This window comes from Pipistrellus kuhlii, unplaced genomic scaffold (genome assembly GCF_014108245.1).
Source record: "Pipistrellus kuhlii isolate mPipKuh1 unplaced genomic scaffold, mPipKuh1.p scaffold_m20_p_1, whole genome shotgun sequence".
In the NCBI taxonomy this organism is placed as follows: Eukaryota; Metazoa; Chordata; class Mammalia; order Chiroptera; family Vespertilionidae; genus Pipistrellus; species Pipistrellus kuhlii.
In genome coordinates, this window is record NW_023425404.1 from 35,705,554 (window position 1) to 35,726,247 (window position 20,694).

The 20,694-nt window shown below is 44.5% G+C and overlaps 1 protein-coding gene, 1 long non-coding RNA gene and 1 pseudogene across 7 annotated transcripts in view; all 3 read right to left on the reverse strand.

Annotated features, from left to right (window-relative positions):
• TLN2 (talin 2) overlaps positions 1–20,694 on the reverse strand; it is a 401,618-nt gene that overhangs the window by 107,975 nt on the left and 272,949 nt on the right. For all 6 annotated transcript variants that reach the window (XM_036440039.2, XM_036440034.2, XM_036439998.2 and 3 more), the window contains 7 exons: positions 20,439–20,605; positions 18,066–18,194; positions 16,780–16,893; positions 12,315–12,428; positions 8,458–8,592; positions 5,865–5,993; positions 3,739–3,841 (listed from right to left, as the gene is read on the reverse strand). In XM_036440039.2, coding sequence (XP_036295932.1) covers positions 3,739–3,841; positions 5,865–5,993; positions 8,458–8,592; positions 12,315–12,428; positions 16,780–16,893; positions 18,066–18,194; positions 20,439–20,605 — 891 coding nt within the window. The remainder of the gene's footprint in view (positions 1–3,738; positions 3,842–5,864; positions 5,994–8,457; positions 8,593–12,314; positions 12,429–16,779; positions 16,894–18,065; positions 18,195–20,438; positions 20,606–20,694) is intronic.
• LOC118720089 lies at positions 12,887–13,430 on the reverse strand. The gene is made up of 2 exons (XR_004988359.2): positions 13,218–13,430; positions 12,887–12,993 (listed from the first exon to the last, which is right to left on the reverse strand). It is a non-coding gene; the product is annotated as an uncharacterized LOC118720089 (long non-coding RNA).
• On the reverse strand, positions 14,219–15,149 carry LOC118730815 (annotated as a pseudogene).

Sequence of the window (20,694 nt, forward strand, 5' to 3'; positions counted from 1 at the left end):
AGGTAAACATGGTAAATTATATTGGACTTTAAAAAATTGTAATACTTAATGAAATGTACAACTAACAAGTTAATCAAAGGGAGGGAACTAGAATTGAACAAATACACATAAATCTGAAAGAAAGCAAGAAAGGGAATAAAAAAGAATCTAGAACGTAAAGAAAATAGTAGGATGACAGAATCAAACTCCAATATTATCAGTATTTACAGTATATGTAAATAGATCAAATATTCCAATGGAGAGAAAAAGATTGTCACACAAACAAAGAACTTCTCCCTCCACCAAAGAGCAGCTATCAGGGGTCTTCAAACTACGGCCCTCGGGCCACATGCGGCCCGTAGAGGAGTCTGACCCGGCCCGCCAGGTTTTTTGGGCAGTGAGCGCAGCCGAGGTGTTACAGTAGGAATTAGTAGTTCATATAGTCCGGCCCTCCAGCTCTCTGAGGGACCGTGATCTGGCCCCCACTTTAAAAAGTTTGAGGACCCCTGCTGGCAGGATACACATCCTATATAATAAAAGCCTAAGTATTGTCCAGCAGCACCCTCGCGCCACCTCACCATAAGATGGCCGTGTGCATAGCCCAGGTGGGGCCGCAGCCGCTCTGCACAGTGAGGCCTGGGGTTGCGTGGCTCAACCGGCAGGGGAACAGTTAGGGGGCCATCAGGCAGGCAGGCAGGCAGGTGGCTAGGAGCCAGCAGTCCCGGATTGTGAGAGGGATGTCCAACTGCCAGTTTAGGCCTGACTGGGAGATTAAAATGATAGCAGTTAGACATCCCCCGAGGGGTCCCATATTGGAGAGGGTGCAGGCCTGGTTGAGTGACACCCCCTCCCCACGCACGAATTTTGTGCACTGGGGCTCTAGTTAAATATAAGCATGCAGAAAAGTTCAAAGCAAAAGGATGGGAAAGGATGCATCATGCACACTGTAATAAAAACAAAAGCTTCCATGCAGAAAACTATATAACAGTACTGAGAGAAAGGAAAATCTAAATAAATGGAAGAATATAACCCAGTTACAGATTAGAAGACTGTGATAAAAAGTCAATAATGTGAAGATGTCATTTACTCCAAAATTGATTCATGTAACTTCAATTAAAAAACACTCAGGGTATTTTGGGTGGGCAGGTAGAAACTGACAGGCTGATTCTAGAATTGATGTGGAACTATGAAGAGCCAAGAATAGTCAATACTAACTTGAGGAAGAATAACAGTGTTGGAGGACTTACATTATTAAATATTAACACTCAGTATATATATAAAACTGTAGTAATTAGAGAAGTGTGATACTAAGAACAGACAATTAAAGCAATGGAAAAGAAACAAAGGATCAGAGGATGACTTGCACATATATGTGCTCATTTAATTTATAATGAAGTGGTACTAAAGACTATAGGGTTTCAAAAAGTAGTGCTGAGTCAAATGTATAAGCATGTGGGAAAAAAGCTTAAAATAGTACCCTTTTGGATGTCTACAAAACTCAATTCCATATAGACTACACTTCTAAATGTAAAAAGTAGAACAGTAAAACTTCTAGACTGTAACACAGGAGAATATCTTCATGATTTTGGATATTTTCCGCTCTATTTGCACAATTTTAAAATAGGACATAAAAGGTACTAACCATAAAGAAAAAGGAGTATAAATTGGGCTATTTTAAAATTTAGATTTTGTTTTTCAACAAGCACATGTAAGAGAGTGAAAAGGTAAGCCACAAAATACAAGAAATATACCTAAGCCACATGGAACTCATACAAACAAATAAGAAAAGGATAGAAACTTCAAATTTTTAAAAATGTACAAAAGACATGAACAGGCACTGCCAGAAACCAATCATTGTCTCACTAATAGAAAGAAGCTGGTCAACCTTGAAGCTCTGAAAGGTCAGAGCCAACCACACCCTATCTAATTGAGACAATAGTAACTGAGGCAACTTCCCCATCTTGTAATCATGTAAATCCTTACTGATATGATAATCTGCTTATTACCTACCTAAAGGCTATGGGTGTTTCCCAAAGCTGCTTAAGGGTAATGGGTGTATCCCATAGCAGCCTCAATAAAAGGGATAGCAAGGCCAGAGCCTAGAGAGTCTTCCCACTAGAGGTTGACTCCCACCTGGCCCCCCATTTTCCCAAATTAACTCTTTTCCAGTCTCTCTCTTCATTTTAGTGCACGGCCTTCTCCAGAAACTGGACCCTAAGTGGGCCCTGAACCATGCGGGTCGTGTTCAGGGATCCCACAGGCACTTCACAAAAGAAGATACCCAAATGGCCAATGAAAAGGTCCTCACTTGCATTGCTCCTCAGGGAAATGCAAATTCAAACCACAATGTGCCACTGCTCCACACTCAACAGAATGGCCATCTCTGATAATACCAAATGGTGACAAGACTACAGGACAACTGGATCCTTTGTTACTGCTTGGAAGGAGTGTAGCTGAACAGTTGCACAGCCCGTGACCCAGCAATGCCACTGAGATGCTGAGAATGTCCCATTACTTGATCTTGATGGTGTTTTGGCAGTGCATTATATTTGTGATAACTCATGAAGGTATACATTTAGGATGTATGCTCTCTTCTAAATGAGAAACATACATTTAGAATGTATGCTTCATTAGTAATGTATATTTCAAACAAACAGAAAAGTCAAGCAACAATTCATACCCACTCCTCCTCGACTCCTACTCCTATAGCCACTGAGTTATTTATGCTTTCTTCTGATTAATGTCATATTTTCAAGCAATGGGCTTATACTGAAACTTCGTGTTTCCGTTCCAGATAGCTTCAGATGTCCTCCTGGTTCTGACTACACAAACATTTTCTTTCTTTTACAACCTGGAGTTTTTCCTAAAGTTGATCATTACACAATCTGTTCCTTACAGTGTACTCCTGCTGTCTCAGTACTAAACCACCCCTCTCCCTGCAGGAATACTAAAGACCTTTAGGCTTTTCTTTATTTGGCTCTTTCAGTTATTAGTTATGTATCTCCTTCCATCTTTGAAAATTTCATTGATATCTTATTTGTTATAATCTCCTCTTTTATTCCCTTTGAACTTTCCCCCCTCTTTTCTTTAGTGGGATTTCAAGAGTCATGTACAGATAGTCTCAGAAGTTTATAATTACTATTTGCTTATAGTTTAACTAGAGGCCCGGTGCATGACATTTGCGCACTGGAGGGGGAGTCCCTCAGCTCAGCCTGTGCCCTCTCACAGTCTGGGAACCCCCAGGGGGTGTCCCAACTGACAGCTTAGGGCCGCTCCCTGGAGTGGGCCTACGCCAGCAGTTGGACATCCTTAGCACGGTTGCAGAGGCAGAAGAGGCTCCCACCACTGCCCTTTTGCTCACAGGTCATGAGCCTGGCTTATGGCTGAGCTGCATTCCCCCTATGGGAGTGCACTGATCACCAGGGAGCAGCTCCTGAGTTGAGCATCTGCTCCCTGGTGGTCAGTGCATGTCATAGCGGCTGGTTGTACAGTCATTCAGTCAATTTGCATATTACTCTTCTATCATATAGGATTGGGGAGTGACCCACTAATAGTCTTTTTGGGAGGGGTCATATTTTATTAGGTCTTTGTGTGCAGAGCATTAAGCCAAGTAACAAGCATGTGAAAAGTGCTTGAAAACGGTGTTGAATTGCTAAAAAAAAAAAAAAAAAAAAAAGTCAGATTCACCGTCAAGTCAATGAATTCCCACCCGGCGGTCTGCCACTGGCCCCATGGCATCAGGATTGGCGTAAGTCTCACCTGTGTAATGCTCATTGCCTTGAGCAGCACAAGTCAGGAGCTGTGCCATGGAGGAGCCCACTGCTTTAGAAGTACTTCCCAGGTCCTGAGCACATTTTTCCAGCTGCAAGAATATTCAAGTGGGGAGAGAACTTAGAAGAAAAATCATACCCAGTGAAATCTTACCATAAAAGTAATGCAGACGAAACTCAGGGCCTTAGCTCTTTCCCAACAAATATACCAGTGGCAAAAAGAAGTGGGGTGATGGGGAGAAGGGGGAGGAGAGCCCTGCTCTTCTGCTCCAAGCGTGAACGATGAGAAATTAGGTAAGTTACTGAACCTCTCCAAGCCTCAGGTTCTTAAGATGGCAATATCTAGCTCAGAAGGTTTGCAGAGAATTCATGTACATACTCAACAAATGGTAGCTATTAGTATTATGCCTTTAGAGCTAATTTAGAAAGTCTACAACAAATCCTTAGTGAGAATTAATTATCCCTTGGCAGGAAGTGGGCAGACATCCGGCGGTGCCACTCCCTGGCCTGTGGGACCATTAACATGGTTCAACTTGATCATTATACTTTGAGGAGCTCTAACCAGAAGGAAATGCAATAGAAATGGAGGCTTGGAGTGGTAAATGAGATTATGAAAATGGGCAAAGTGCTTGCTTCCCATGAACAGCATGTCATCTCGCTTTGTAAATGGAATAAATAATTCAGAGAACAAAGTCAGTGGAGGCCTAGGGTCTGGATAATTACTTGATTGCTAGATGAGGACAACGTTTGGAAGAGAACCTCTGGTGTACTGCCAGGGTGCAGAAGGCATCAGAGAACAGGTGCATTTCTAATCCCACAGGCTTTGCAAGAGGGGCAGGCCCTCCAGATAAAAAACAGAGCCTGGTCCATTACAGCCAGCATGTTATAACGCAGTGCCCACATTTTTTAAGGGCAAACAATTTCCTTGAAATTTACTTGGTGTTTCTTACACACTAACTGACCAGTTATTTTATTGGAAGGCAGAATTCATGTCACGCAAGCATCTCCCTGAACCAGAGAAGTTTACAAACGAGAGACCTGAACCACATGCAAAACTGCTGGCTCCAGGAGCCAAGCCTGCCTTCACCATGAGCTGGGTGACTTTAGTTAAGTGACTTAACCCGAGTTTCCTAGTATTTACAGTTAGGGGTAGCCTGATGAAACACATACTTTCGGAGTGCTTCTTATGTTCTAGACATTGCTCTATGGTAAAGTAAGTGTTCCTGAAGTCCCATATATTCTAAAAGTCTTTAGTTCAACCAAAGAGCAGCAGCAGTTTTAAGAGATCACTCCCAAGATGAGCGACTACAAGCTTGAATTCATACATTTAATTCTGCCAATAACTGGACAAAATGGCAAACACATCTACACCTGTTTTCTCAGCTGATAAGATGGGGTTAACAAAACGTGCTCATGAAGGTTGCTGTCAGAAAAAATTTTATTTATACATGTATACAGTGCTTAATAAATGGTGGCATTTTACTAGTGATGTTAGCAATATGTAAAGGAGGTGCATATAAAGGAGGATTGTAAACTTTAACCAAGAAAACCCTGACATAAGCATCAGGAGGTAGCCTAACATGAAAACTGCTAAGTAAATGTTTTTGTTTTAATGTGATTGTTGGAAGTATCTCCTGTTCTTATCTTTATAAACTCATCGCCACTCCTTTCCTAGATAAAATACCTGAGACAAAAACTTTATAGCGAATTGATGATACAAGCTGCATCTATTTTTTTTAAATTACATTTTCTTTTTATTGTTGGCATTATTAGAGAAGTCCCCCAACTCCCAGTTCCAAACCTAGCTCGTCAGCTGCACTGGCCCTCTTGGAAAAAGGCCGCAGGATGAGAACGCTGGCCTCCAGCCCTGGCATGTGTCTTGTGTATGAAGGAGAGGGGTGACTCTAACACCGGTGCATGCCCAGCCAGACCCTAGAGAGCGCTCACTGCACCAGCAGCAGGGCCCTCGGACAATCCCTGCCATAATGCAGTTCTAAAGCCATGTGGCTGTCCTGAGGCTTTGCATTCAAAATGTCGGATGTTCGAGCACACCAACCCCCAAGTAAAAACAGCTTCACACGATGAGAACAGAAGGCAGACCCCAGCCCACCTTACCGTCTCGCCGGGAAGCGGCTTCAGCTGGCTCTCCGCGGCTGCCATCTTCGCGTCCTGCAGCTCGTTCTTCAGGGTCTGCACGGTGCTCAGAGCGGAGTCGATCTCCATGGGGCCGCAGGCTTCGTGGGCCTGTCGACAGAGTTGGGAACACGTGAACACAGTTGGCTTGGAAAGTGTCCCTGGTATTTTGCAACATACGACGTGCCTTCTGGACGTACCCCCAGTGAATGTCCAATTCCAGCAATAGGAGGCAGGGCGGGAAGCATTTCCCAAGAGGGCAAGGATCATCGACAGTCAGAACCTTAGTCCTAACTTCCTCAAATAATAAGTAATGTCTGTCTCACAACTGGATAGACTTCAAGTCTCCGGGAAGCTGTTTTTATCGGGAATGCATTTGCTTCTCAGTCTAAGAGGACCCTTATTCACTGTGTCTGGGTTCTGGAGATGGGGCACCTAGCGCAGTCGGTGTGCACAGAGAGGCTCGGAAGCACGTGGTGAGCACTTAAATGAAGAAAGGAAAGAAGGAAGAAATGAATGAATGAACCCAGGACCTGGGGCCAAAGCTTTATCAACCTCATTGATTCTCTTTGTAAATTTCTAGATAATGAACTATTATCCTTTCATACTGAAGACTATGAAAGATTTTTTTTCCCCCTTATTAATTTGTTTTAAGAAAATTTTATTCTCACCCTAGCTTGGCTCAGTGGATAGATAGATAGAGCGTCAACCTGCAAACTGAAGGGTCCCAGGTTCGATTCTGGCCCAGGGCACCTGCCTGGGTTGCGGGCTCGATCCCCAGTAGAGGGTGTGTAGGAGGCAGCTGATCAATGATTCTCTCTCATCATTAATGTTTCTATCTCTTTCTCCTCCCTTCCTCTCTATAATCAATAAAAAAAATATTAAAAAAATAAAATTTTATTCTCTTGATCATTTAAAACATTGATCTCCAAAGATGTTGATCACCCCCCTATACATATCTTAATCAATTATATACATATATAATTATGGAACAGTGTATTAAATACTGGTAAATCGTAGTTTCTTTCCTTTTTAAATAGTTAACAGCAGCAATAAACACTAATTAATTTATATGTGCCGGTATTCCACAGTGAGGAAACTGGGGCAGAGAGATTCATTAACTTGCATGGGTCACAACGGCAAGACAAGAGTTTGATTATAGGTATTCTGACTCCGAAGTTGATATTCTTCACCCTTCCACTAAGTAAAATAATACTTGAGCCCTAGCTGGTGTTTCTAAATGGTTAGAGCATTGGCTCTCACACCGAAAGGTTACAGGTTTGATCCCCAGCCCCAGTCAGGGCCCATGTAGGAGGCAACCAATTGATGTGCCTATTATATTTCTCTCTCTCTCTCTCTCTCTCTCTCTGTCTTCTCTCTCTCTCTCTCTCTCTCTCTCTCTCTGTCTTCTCTCTCTCTCTCTCTCTCTCCTCTCTCTCTCTCTCTCTCTCTCTCTCTCTCTCTCTCTCTCTCTCTCTCTCTCTCTCTGTCTTCTCTCTCTCTCTCTCTCTCTCTCTCTCTCTCTCTCTCTCTCTCTCTCTCTCCAAGGACAAAAATATTTGAAAGCTCTCAGTGTCTTCCTGCACTCAGTGGGCCATCTTGCTTGAGCCCATGGGGAGGCTGACTGCTCCAGAGCAGTAGTTTGAGGTGTGCATGTGAATACAACTCACTGAAGAAAGCCCTTCAAACTCAGTTGTTGAGGCTCTGTGCCCAGAGATCCTGATTCGGCTACAGAGGACAGGCCCAGGAACCTGCATTCCAGTGCCCCAGTTGACCCTCCTTGAAAAACACAGCTCAAGTAATTCACTTGGATATAATCTAAATCTCTGGGCATTTTTCTTTGGTCATGCAGTGCACTGTTCATATTAATTCAAATCAGCTCCCATCCTTCTTCCCTTGCTCAGGGATGAGGCTGCTTCTATACAGGCATTGTTACAGTGAGGAGAAATGAACTCATGCCAGAACATCTTGCTAATGCCACATCAAACAGTGTAGTAACGAGACCTCTGATAATTAAAAGTTCCAGAGGCAGAAACTCATTAATCCCCAATTCTGTTCAATTGAGTACCTTATTAAGGGGAATGCTTCCATTTAAAACGTGAAAAACTTTCAGAGCAAAAAGATAATATAAATGTCTCTCCCGCCCCCCACGCCCCAAAAATTAGATTTGCTGCCTAAATAATTTGTTATTAAGTCGGAAAGATGATGAGGGGAAGATGTGATCACTTTGGCCCACCATTTAGCTAGCACCAAGAAACTGATGACTACTGGTCTCCCCTAAGACTCTGAAAACAGGCCACTGTTTGTCCAGGGTATGGGAGGAGGGGGAAGTGTGCCACCTAAAATAGTTTAACTAAGTCATCTGTAGCCAGAAGGTGAACAAGAACTCTAGGAAACTGTGGCTAAAAGCAGTGAAAGCCAATGTACATGGAGGGCATCTTTAATGGTCATGCAAATGAATGGACAAGAAATATGCCCAGCAGTGCTCAGGCCTGGATCACAACTGGGTGACCCAGGAAGGAATTCAAAGCGCCATTCCCAACGAACTAACAGCTGTGATAAGGGGTCCACTTGCCTTCTGCGAGGCAGTCCGCAGCTCCGCCAAGCTGGTGGCAAGGTTCTTGGCACACTGGCTCAGCTGCATGGCGGCAGCCTGGTCACTCACGGTGGGCACTGCGGCTTTGGCGGAGGACACCATCTTGCTCCCAGGCTGTAGAGAGAGGGGCAGAATGTAAGGCAGCTCCTGGAATGTAAGGGAGTTGACCCCAACGGCAAGGCCACCATATCAGCCAGAACTTACTTTCCCTAAATCAAGGAATATTAGAGCCACATACACTCCCCACACTGAAAATTCCCACCCCAAATCAGATACTCTAGGGCAGTATATTCTAGGAATGTAAAAAATAGAAATAAAAATGGATGTGTCATTGGGGAAAAGGTAAAATTTGGATAGTGACTTGAAATTCTCATTTAAAACAGATATCCAAGAGAGTTTCTTATTAAATATGATTCTGTGTTTCTTAAAAAAGCTCTTTAACTGAAATATATCCAAAGATTATTTTTTAAAAATATAGGCAGACACCCTGGTCAGTGTGACTCTGTGGTTGAGCGTTGACCCATGCACCAGGAAGTCACTGGTTCGATTCCCTGTCAGGGCATATGCCCAGTTTGGGGCTTGATCCCCAGTGGGGGGGAGGGTGTGTGTGTGCAGGAGGTAACCAATCAATGTTTCTCTCTCTCCCTTCCTTTCTCTCTCAAATCAATAAAAACACTTAAAAAAAAAAAAAACTTTAGTCACAAAAATCTTAAAATGTCTAAAAATAAAAGCAGACAAAAATGAAACAAATAAAAATGACCTATTGCATTTCTCACTACTCAAGATTATTTCATCATGCATGAAATTTCTGTGCTCATGTATATATATATTTTCAAGAGTAAGATCATACTATTTATTCTATTTCAAACGCCTAGTTTTACATGTATTCTATTTTTTTTTTTTTTATTAACCCTCACCTGAGGATATTTTTTCTATTGATTTATAGAGAGGGTGGAAGAGTGAAGTAAGGGGAAGGAGGGAGAGAAACACTGATATCAGAGACATCAATTGGCTGCCTCCTGCATGAACCCCGACCAGGGCCGGGGATTGAGCCTGTAACCCAGGTATGTGCCTTGACCGGGCATTGAACCCGTGACGCTCTAGTGTGCAGGCCAACGCTCTAATCCAGGCGTCTTCAAACTACGGCCCGCGGGCCACATGCGGCCCGCAGAGGAGTCTGATCCGGCCCGCCAGGTTTTTTGGGCAGTGAGCGCAGCCGAGGTGTTACAGTAGGAATTAGTAGTTCATATAGTCCGGCCCTCCAGCTCTCTGAGGGACCGTGATCTGGCCCCCACTTTAAAAAGTTCGAGGACGCCTGCTGAGTCTAATCACTAAGTAAGGCTGGCCAGGGACATATTCTACCTTTTAAATAGCTAACAGCGCTGAAATCAGTTTGGCTCAGTGAATAGAGCATCGGCCTGCCGACTGAAAGGCCCTGGGTTCGATTCTGGTCAAGGACATGTACCTTGGTTGCGGGCATATCCCCAGAAGGGGGTGTGCAAGAGGCAGCTGATCAACAATTCTCTCTCATCGATGTTTCTAACTCTCTATCCCTCTCTCTTCCTCTCTGTAAAAAATCAATAAAATACATTAAAAACAAAAACAAAAATAAATAGCTAATAGTATTACATTGTATATATATCTGTTAATACTTCTCAATCCTGTATTGTTGGGCATATTTTCATTTTTCCAATATAATAAACAATGGTATGATAAACACCTTGGTAGCTAACATTTTGTACATGGTCATCATTTTTTTGTATGAACTTTTGAAAGTAGAATTTCTGGAACAAAGAGTATACACACTTTTCAGGGTTTTAATACACAGGCTATACAGTGTCCTTAGTAAAGTTGTAACAAAGCTAATTGCCAAATCATAAATGTTAATATTCAAAAAACTCATGCCCTGGCTGGGTGGCTTAGTTAGTTGGAGCATCATCCCATAAACCAAACGATTGCAGGTGCGATTCCCAGTCAGGGCGCATACGTAGGTTTCCGGTTAGATCCCCAGTTAGGACATGTATGGGAGGCAACCGATCTAAGTTTCTGTTTCTGTCTGTCTCTCCCTTCTGCTCTCTAAAATCAATAAACATATCATTGGGTGAGGATTTTTAAAAAGTTACAAAACAAAAAAGAGCTGACGCTCTATCCACTGAGCCAAATGTACTCTTCAAAAAAGAATTTATGAGAATTTAAGGAAAACCAGCATGAATATTCAAAAACATGAATAAATAATGTCACATAATAAGACAAATAACTGAAACATGAAAACCGTGTAACATTTTGAAAAACAAGGAAATGCAAAGTCAACCAATAAGAGCTTTACCAAGCCAACTGGCAAAAACCTTTTTTTTTAAATGCCTGATTCCCCAACTTGATAAATATTATCAAAAGGTGTGCTCCATACACTGCCAGTTGTAACTTTGGATTCATTCAGCTTTCTGGAAGGGCATTTCGCAGCATGCATGAAGAAAGTTTAAAATGTGAAAACTCTGGCCTGCCAACTCCATTTCTATTACTTCTAACTCTGCCTTAGTCTTGTAAAGACCTGATGGGCCAACGATAACAAAACTAAAAAGGAAAAGGAAGAAGAAGGGCAGGACAGAGTAGACCCGGGGACACGCCCACAGGCTCTGTCCCAGCCTCCACAGTCCTGCCAGCAGGGGGATGACACACCAGCTCCAGGCCCTCTAACCACCTGAATGGAAAGAGAAACACCGAGCTGTCTTGAGCGACACTTCTCAGTGTCCCAATAATAAAAACAAGCCGACTGTAATCCTATTTCTAGAAATTTACCCCAAGGAAATAATTTAAGGGGGGGTGGGGGGGCAAAGGCCTAGAACACACATGAAGACTTTCATTCTATCCCTATCACAGGTTATTTCTGATGGCAAATAATGGAAAACAACCTATTTGTTCAATGACAGGACAACAGCTAAACATGGAGTATTGCCAGATGATAGAATGTTATTCAGAATCATAAATGCTCATAATATACTTGTTAACATGAAAAACACAGTCTATATGTGATGAATTCCAATTAAAATATATACATACATATGCATGTGTGTGTATGTTGTCAAGATAAGAAGAAATACATCACTCTTTTTATCTTCTATCTGCATGTGGGATCTAGGACACTTGAAAAATGAACCAAATGTATGTAGCCATGAGTTCTGTTAACTACAGGTTCAACTAGACAGGGCCAAGGTAGAGAACTGCCTAATCACATGAACTCTTCATGGGACACAGGTAGACAGAAAGAGCTGAGGGATCCGAATACATGAAATATGTGAAAAGAGAGTCTTCCCACAACTTCATATTCTCATTTTATTTAACTTTCCTTAAACTAAATCCACCCCTCACCCACAAAGACTGACAGTACTTATTTATTCTACAATTGCCATAGGAGACCGGCATGCCTTTGAAGAAGATCTACTCACCATTCCTGGTCTCCTTGGCCATGAATAATAGCATCAGACATTGTGGAAACTAGAAAACCTCAAGCCATGCCCAGGACGAGGTTGTTAATCAAACCTGCAACTTATTACATGCTTTCTCTCATAGGAGAGAAATGGAGAAATAAAGTGATACTCCTGAGAAAAATGGATTACGTGCCAGCTCCTGGGGCAATTTCCCTGCATATAAGCATTTTGCTTTGCCAAGCTGAATCTACCTCTCCTGAGACTGCAAATATGAGGAGGTTTGCCTACTGCAATGACTTCCCTGTGGCTGTGGAATTCCTTATCCCTCTCCTGAAGGATAAAAGACACCTCCTGGCCCCAGAGGATGGGGGAGGACTCTGAGTACAAGCCAGGTGAGTGCTTCTGTGTTACCTGGAGGAAGTTCTGGCTGGAGATGATGAGAGCCAGCTGGGCACTGAGGTCTTCTGCTTGGGCTTGGCTCCCTCTCACCCCCTGGACCAGCTGAGGGATGTGATCGGCCACCGCCTATGGGAAGCAGGAAAATGAAAACTGAGCTACCTAAGCATGGGGAATTCCAAAACAGGGCAGACAATGACCCAAGCGATAAATGTTTGATGGATGTGCTGTCACTCCTGGGAGATGCCTGTCCCAGACCTCGGGTTTACACAGCACCTTTAGCCACCTGGGTCCTTACCAACACTGAATCCTAACACAGAAGCTCTGGGTACCCTTCCCCCACACATGCTCTTTCTACCTGAGGTCCCAAAGGTCCCCAAATGTTCAGCACAAGACGATTCTACATAAGGAGGCCTGAAAGGAATGCTCCAGTTCCAATGAGCACTCTCCTGGCTCACTAGGGTTGGAAACTTCAGAGAATCTATACAATTCACTGGTGGGTAAACTCAGATCATAAGGTCCCAGTGAGAGAAGCGCTGAATTATCAGCATATTTCAGTGCTTCTTTTTTTTCTTCTTTTTTGTGTGTGTACACATTTAGTTTTATTGTAACAAAGCAGCTCATACACTTTTAGCTTTTAAAACTGAGCATCATCTTTCCTTTCCAGTGAAACAAAAAGAACATTTAGCCGAAACTGGTTTGGCTCAGCGGTAGAGCGTCGGTCTGCAGACTGAAAGGTCCCAGGTTCGATTCCAGTCAAGGGCATGTACGTTGGTTGCAGGCACATCCCCAGTAGGGGGTGCGCAAGAGGCAGCTGGTCGATGTTTCTCTCTCATCGACGTTTCTAGCTCTCTCTCTCTCTCCCTTTCTCTCTGTAAAAAATCAATAAAATATATTAAAAAAAGAAACAAAAAGAACATTTAAAAATAAACAGGAACAAAATTACAATAGAGAAATGTCAATTCCGAATAAGATCCTACAGGTTCTGCTGATTCTCCCATTGAGTGGCAGGGCTCAAGTCATCACTAGGAGAGAATTTTATTTTAAAAGTGTCATCTTAGACTGCAAGTATGTCTGTTAAACATCACAATTAAACATGCCAAAGGAGAAGCCATGTCGTCAAAATACCCACTTAACCCACCTTCTATAACCCCAAACCCTCTTTTTAAAGTTTTTCTTTTCTTTTTTTAAACAAGAGAAAGTAGACAGATACATGTTGGTAACTGTCCATATTCACATAGAGACACAGTGTAATCTCTGAGCCCAATATACAGAGAAAGGAGGGGGAAAGCTAGAATTCTATGCACTACTACACAGGGGCCTAGCAACCTCCAGCTCCCAGCAGAGCTAAGGGAGCAGAAGGTTTTTATTTTTTTCCCACAGAGCATGGTGGTGGTGATTCCATAAAGTTTTTCTTGAGACAGGAAGGGGTAAAAATGAATTTGGAACAGAAAGGGGCAATGAATTTCCCCACTGTATTCTGCTCAAAGTACACCCCCCCCCCCCCAATAAATAAATAAATAAATAAATAAGGTGAGAACCATGGTGTAAAGGAGAGAAAAGAGACCTCAAAAACAGGCCTTCTGCTTGGGCTTGGCTCCCTCTCACCCCCTGGACCAACTGAGGGATGTTATCTTCTGCTTGGGCTTGGGGTGGGGGTGGGGGGAGAGAAAGGAAGGAAGGAAGGAATGAAGGGAGGGAGGGAGGGAGGGAGGGAGGGAGGGAGGGAGGGAGGGAGGGAGGGAGAAAGGAAGGAAGGAAGGGAGAGAGGGAGGGAGGGAGGGAGGGAGGGAGGGAGGGAGGAAGGAAGGAAGGAAGGAAGGAAGGAAGGAAGAAGGAAGGAAGGAAGGAAGGAAGGGAGGGAGGGAGGGAGGAGGAGGAAGGAAGGAAGGAAGAAGGAAGGGAAAGAAAGAAAGAAAAAGAAAGAAAGAAAGAAAAAGAAAGAAAGAAAGAAAGAAAGAAAGAAAGAAAGAAAGAGAGAAAGAAAGAAAGAAAAAAGACTGCAACTTGCTCCCAGGGACTGGAGAAAATTCAACAAGGTTGGTATCCATCTGTGTTCGTTAGTCATCCTCTTCCTCTTCTTCCTCTTCATTATCATCTTCATCTTCACTTTCATCCTCAACCACTTCTTCATCAATATCTTCCAACCCCTCCTCTTCTTCATCATCGTCATCTTCCTCTCCTTCCCCTTCTTCATCAACCATGTCAAGAACCAAGTGGTACTGTAATGGAGTTGGCCAAATGCCATCTTGGATGACTGTCATCCGCACCTGCATAGAATGGTCAGTAAACCAGGTAAAGACGCTCTCTGGTTCCTCCTGCTGTCTCTTCCTGCTGGCTTTGTTCTGTGTGTGTGACTTGAACGTTTGGTCAAATCCTTTCCAGATTTCCGTTTGACTTCAGTGGACTTTGAAGATGGACCAACACTCTCAGATGAAACTCTTTGGAGAGATCTTTATTTTCATCAAAATAAAAATCTATTCTGTAACCTGATTTACTATCTTCCAATTCTGTCACTTCAACTCTTGTCAAATAAGGCAGCGCCTCTTCATCCTCTTCCCCAAGTGGTGCAGACACTTGTGGATGGTTGACAAATGTCGTTACCCCAAAATTTGGGATTTTGGTGAGCAATTCTAACCTCTTCTGAAAAAATGGTTGGCAGGGTTTGTTATATTTCTGTTCTTACTTTCAAAGTCTCCTCACTGGCTTGTTAATTAAGTCTGTCTATTTCATTTTCTACTTCATTAATATGTTCAATAGCTTCCTGCTATTCTTTTTCTCCCTTTGGCAAGTCCTGAGGGGTCGGCCTCTTCTCTGACTTGGGGCTGGAGGCAGTTTCGGTTTCTTCATATGAGGTGGAAGCAAGGATTGGCAATTGGGGCTCAGTGCTTCTATTTCTTACTAACGATCAGCTTTCCTGTTGCCAAGGCTCCTCTTCCCCTGGTCTAAGTAGCTCTCTCATTCCTCAAACTGCAAAACCCAACGCCCAGGGCAGAGGAGGGAGGAGCAGCAGCCCTGGGGTGAGACCATCTCCCACAGTGACGTGCCTTTTACCCTGGTCCCCACATTTCCCCTCTGCCCACGCCCTTCTGACAACAGGCCCTGAGGTCACGGCACAGCGGCTCACTGCTGGGGAAGGGCCCAAGTGCACCCCACTTGGGTGACACGCCTTCCTTCAGGTGCCTGCTCAGGATTAAAAAATGTCCCCATGAGACTTTCCTCGGGGCCTCTCCAGGACCGCTGGCACACCATCTGGTCCACTCTCCCCTCCCCCCGATAAACAGCAATGCTCTCATTTCCTGAGGGTGACACCCACAGGCCGAGGACATTCAGTCTCTTCCCAAAAGGTGGAGAAGGGGGCTCACCTTGGAGTATTTCCCTGGACACAAGTAGCACGCGCTCCCTGAGAAGGGGCGGTGCCATTTCCCACCCCTGCTGGCTGCTGAATCGAGGCCATAACAGCAAACAACTCCCCTCCTGCAGGAGCCCGGCTCTCAGAAAACCCTGGCTTTGGGTACATGGTCTGGCAGATGGGCTACTGCACCCTGAGGTTTTTCTGCGAGAACATACAGATCCTCGATGGGCCTGACCTCAGAGAACGTAAGCTGCGAGGGCTCAGGGCCTGCCCTGGGTTCCCTTGGGAAGGAAAGCCATTTCTGAGGTAGAAGTGGCAGCATCCCTTACAGGGGATGGTTTCACAGAGGAGATGGGGAGAAAGGAGGGAGGGCAGTTAGCTCTTGGTCCCCAAGCTCCATCACTAGGCCTCCACCAGCCCACTGCTAACCGGAAGTTCCCCGCTTCAGACACATTGTTTGCACGTGGGCGAGGGCTACGAAATCAGATTTTGTGTCTGGCACCGTTCAGGGGTCTCCTGGGAGAGTCAGTGCCCTGGGCCCTCAGAGAAGGCAACAGGGGTGTCACTGTGCCCTCTCTGGTACAGCGGCTTCCATGCGCCATCAAGGCCCAGGCGTCAGAAGAACTGACAGACAGCAGCAGAAAGCACCAGAGCGCCCATCACAGAGGCCAGATGGGATGACTAAACCCTGGAGGTGCCATCTGTGCAAAACAGGATACCAACTTCTAGGATGAGTGAGGCTCATGGGAAGGCCCACCCCTCCAAGGGGAAAAGGCACTCTGGAAATTCGTTACTATTTCAGGGTCCGAAAGTGGCCTCACCGTTGATCCTCCTTAATTCGGGCTCTCAGAAAGAAAGAAGAGAATCCAGACAAAGGAAAGGCAATGCTGGCAAAAAACATCCTCTCCCCTCACACAGGCCATCCACTTAGACAAAAACCAGACACGTGTGTGTGTGTGTGTGTGTGTGTGTGTGTGTGTGTGAACACCTGGAACAGGGGAGCCGGAACAAACTGGATTAGGGGCCTGGGTGATCAGACTTAACTACATTGCCAGGGCACTCGGTGTTCCAATGCCGTCAGCGTTTTCTCCAGCAGACCTGGCTCCCCGACAGCAGAAACCTCACCTTGCAGCTCTGCACCAGCTGCTGCTGGGCCGCAGGGTTCTTGTTGGACACAGCTGCGTTCTGGGAGGCAGCGATGGTCTGCGTGGCCGCGGCCGCAGCCTGCTTTGCTGCAACCTGCGGAGGAGCGGGAGAGGAGGTGAGCCAGGGTTTGAATGTGCCAGCCCACACCCATGCACATATATGTATGTATGTCCCGTCCCTGGACAGCTGCCCGTGTATGAAAGGGAACTCCAGGAAGGGACTCCCCGTTTCAAATACATGGATGACCCTGACCTAACGGTGTTGCTATCTGCTTTTGGTTTACGTTCCCTGGGACAAGGAATCAAGGCAAGCACACTTGAGAGCTCAGGCTGCACTGTTCACCTGTCTTTCTCAGAAACACAAGGGACAGTTCCAAGCCCATGATGACAAAGATAAGCAGCACCAAGTCTACAAGCTTTTGGGGGGGAGAAGGGGTGCGGGGCGGGAAATTCCTCCTCCAACAGCACAAGCTGCTCCCCGGGCCAAGCACAAACCTGGTGCTCGTGGCTGTCCTCTCGTGGCCACGGGAAGCCTTGGTCCAGCAGACCCAGACCTTCCCGGCGAGCACTTGCCTGTGTTCACGCTCTCCCTTCCTTCCAGGGACAAGCAGGCCAGTTTCCTCCGGGAACCCAGCAGACTACATACGGGGGATTACACTCTGGGAAGGCAGGTCCTTCGCCTCCAACCTCCCAAATCTTAATGCAAGAATCTCCCTTATACATTTGTGAGAGAGATTTATTTCCTAGCAAAGTTTTTGCCCATTACTATTTTATTTCTTTTAGAATAAATAAACGTTCTGGGGGGGAAATGACATAACTATTTATTATTCCTTCCCATACCTTTCTAACCAAGCCTGATCCCTATCTCTGGTCTTCCAAACCCCACATTTCCTACTGGGGGCCCTGAAGAAAAAAAACCATCGACTCTAACGAAGTAGATACATGTAGAGCGAATGATTCTTCCTGAGAGTGGACGTCCCTTAACGGGGAAAACAAAATTCCTGGGCCCTCCTGAAAAAAAATGCTGGTTTTCAGAAACCACGAAGCTACTTTTCAGATGTCTCAATGTGCCTAAACCACTGAATGTCAATGTATAATGTACCTAAACCAGCATTTCAAATAGTTCCCAGTACCTAAACCACTAAACTATGTCATTAATCACTAATTTTGATTTAGCTTCCTGTCCATGGGCTTTGCCTTATTAATCTGATTATCCTTTCAAATACCTCTTTGTCATGTAAAACAAACATCAGCTTCTATACAGACCTCCAATCGGTTGACAATTTTTTTCTTTATGGCGTTCTGGGCGGCGGCGTTGGTTGCCACCCGGAGACCTTCTGCAGCCTCTCTCAGCCTCTGCTGCTGGTCCTCATTCTCAGGGTTGGCTGCAGCCCCCTGGGGAAGTGAAAATAAAGATGTCATGCTGCAGACACGGAATTTATGCCTTCCATTTTGCTCTTTCCTAGTAATGAGAGCCAAATGCTTCAAGCAATGGCTTTGAGATAAAGACGTTTCCTCTCAACAACCACCAAAGGACCTCCAAGGGATGTTTCTAAACTGCGTTGCTAAACAGACAAAGAACCATGTCTAGAGATGGCATTCCTAGAGAACCAGAGCTGGAAAGTATAACAAAATAGAACAGGTACCCAATTGTACTGAGCTAACTGTAACTGGATTAGAGAAAGAAAACAATGCCCCTATCCTGGCAGGGAGAGAGGACGTGCCGTGCACAGCCCATGGCCACACTTCCTTGGTGCACCTCCATGGCCCTTTTACGTGTTGCTGTAGGTTATAGTGTCCACTAGGACCACAAGTGGATTTTAATTAGATCCCAATAAAGCCAATGGGTGGGATGGATTTTGAAGTAGAGAAAGGTTAAAGGTAGTGTAGGGAGAGGATATAATTTTACTAGTAATTCAACAAAGGCTCTAAGCACACCCAGCCTCCACTCCCACCTGCCATGAAAGCAGCAATCAAGTTTTTCCTCACAGGCCCTGGATGCTTTGTGCCCACTGCTGGATGCACACAGATGAACAAGTTTCCACTAACACTTTAGGGTAACAATATTTGCTCACAAGGCAGAGGAAACAGTGGAAATAAATGTGCCAATTATTAAAAATCAGTTTTTTGAACATCTATATTTTTCAAAGGGCCAGTTTTCCAATTTACAAGAATCTATTTCTTTGAACCATTTATAAAAATTATACTGGGTGGAATAGTTTTAATATCTGTGTCAGAAATGTTTTGGCAATCCTCTTGAATAGAATCTTCCACTCTTCTTTTCTTTTTTATCCTCACCCGAGGACATATTCATTGATTTAAAAAAATATATATTTTTATTGATTTCAGAGAGGAAGGAAGAGGGAGAGAGAGATAGAAACATTGATGATGAGAGAGAATCATTGATCAGCTGCTTCCTGCACGCCCCTTACTGGGGATCGAGCCCACAAGCTGTGCATGAACCCTTGACCGGAATCAAAACTGGGACCTTTCAGTTTGCAAGCCAATACTCTATCCACTGAGCCAAACCGACTAGGGCATGTTCATTGATTTTTAAAGAGAGAGAAATGGAGGAAGAGAAAGAGAGAGAGAAACATCAATGTGAGAGAAACATCGATCAGCTGCCTCAGGTACAAGATTCACTGCATGTAACAATACATTTTAAGTGAAGCGATTCACATACTGGGCTGAGATACACTCCTATTCTGCTGGAGGCCCGGGAGACAGGATAAGATGTGGGGATACTTGATGAATTTTAAATGCACAGAAATACATAAAGCATGTTATTTTGGGGGTATAAAGTTGAAGGTGCTTTTCATTTTCTTATTTATACTTATCTGCATTTTCAAATTCCACAAGAGACATGTGCTTGTTGCATAATAAAAACAAAATAGAAAACTATAACCTTATCCATTTTAACAGTTCTTACCTAGAGGTAGGCAACAGAATCTTCTGTGGAACTTACACATACACACACACACACACACACACACACACACACACACAGTCCCATAGTGACCTTGTGAATCAGGATGTGGAACTGAGGCAGGTGCACTTTAGTATGTTTCATAGGGGTCTCTAAACAGACCCCTGGGTTAAGAATTATTGGCTTGTAGATCATCATGATATTGTATTGCTGTCAAAAAGCACAAAGCTGACTCGCAACTCTTCATTCAAACTCTCCCATAACATATTAAATTGCTATTGTGATCTGAAGAACAGCGAGGCAGGAAGCACTCTACTATGCAAAGCCTCGACCAGAGGCTAGTGGAGAAGTCAAAGGGAGGGCTAAGTAACATTGAGGCAGCAGGAAGAGAACATGTGTCAGTGAATTTACTGTCCAATATCTCAGTTTTAAACGAATCACCATTTTCAATAAAGCCAGTGGAAAAAGAGCGCTCACTAAGCAGGGACTTTGCTGCCCATGGCTGTCGGCACCACGCCCTAAAGAGCTTCGTTCATAGGCTTACTGACCTTCCCCTTTCCCACTTGAACACGGTTAAACATTCCAAAGCCATTGTAGGTTTTAAACAAACAAAAATGCACTCAACTGACCCTTCTCTATCCTGAGGATTCCTTCTAAATCCTGACTCTCCATAATGCTCACTTGTTGGTGGAACAAATCTGTTGCGATCGTACCTTTGCTGCTTCCACCATGCGAGCAGTGGAGTCCGCCAAGAGTTTTGCGGCGGCCAGGAGCTTCTTGGAGTTCTCCATGTCGATCTCGGCTTCTGCATCTGACCTCATGGCGTTGACAAGGTCTGAAGTGGCCTGGGCCAGGACCCGCGCCTGGCGCACCATTTCACCTAGAGGGTGGGATTGAGGAAAAGGTCTGATTGTCTGCTTTCCAAAGCTCAGGGTGAAACTTCTGGAGTCAGCCTTGTCTCTATTCCAT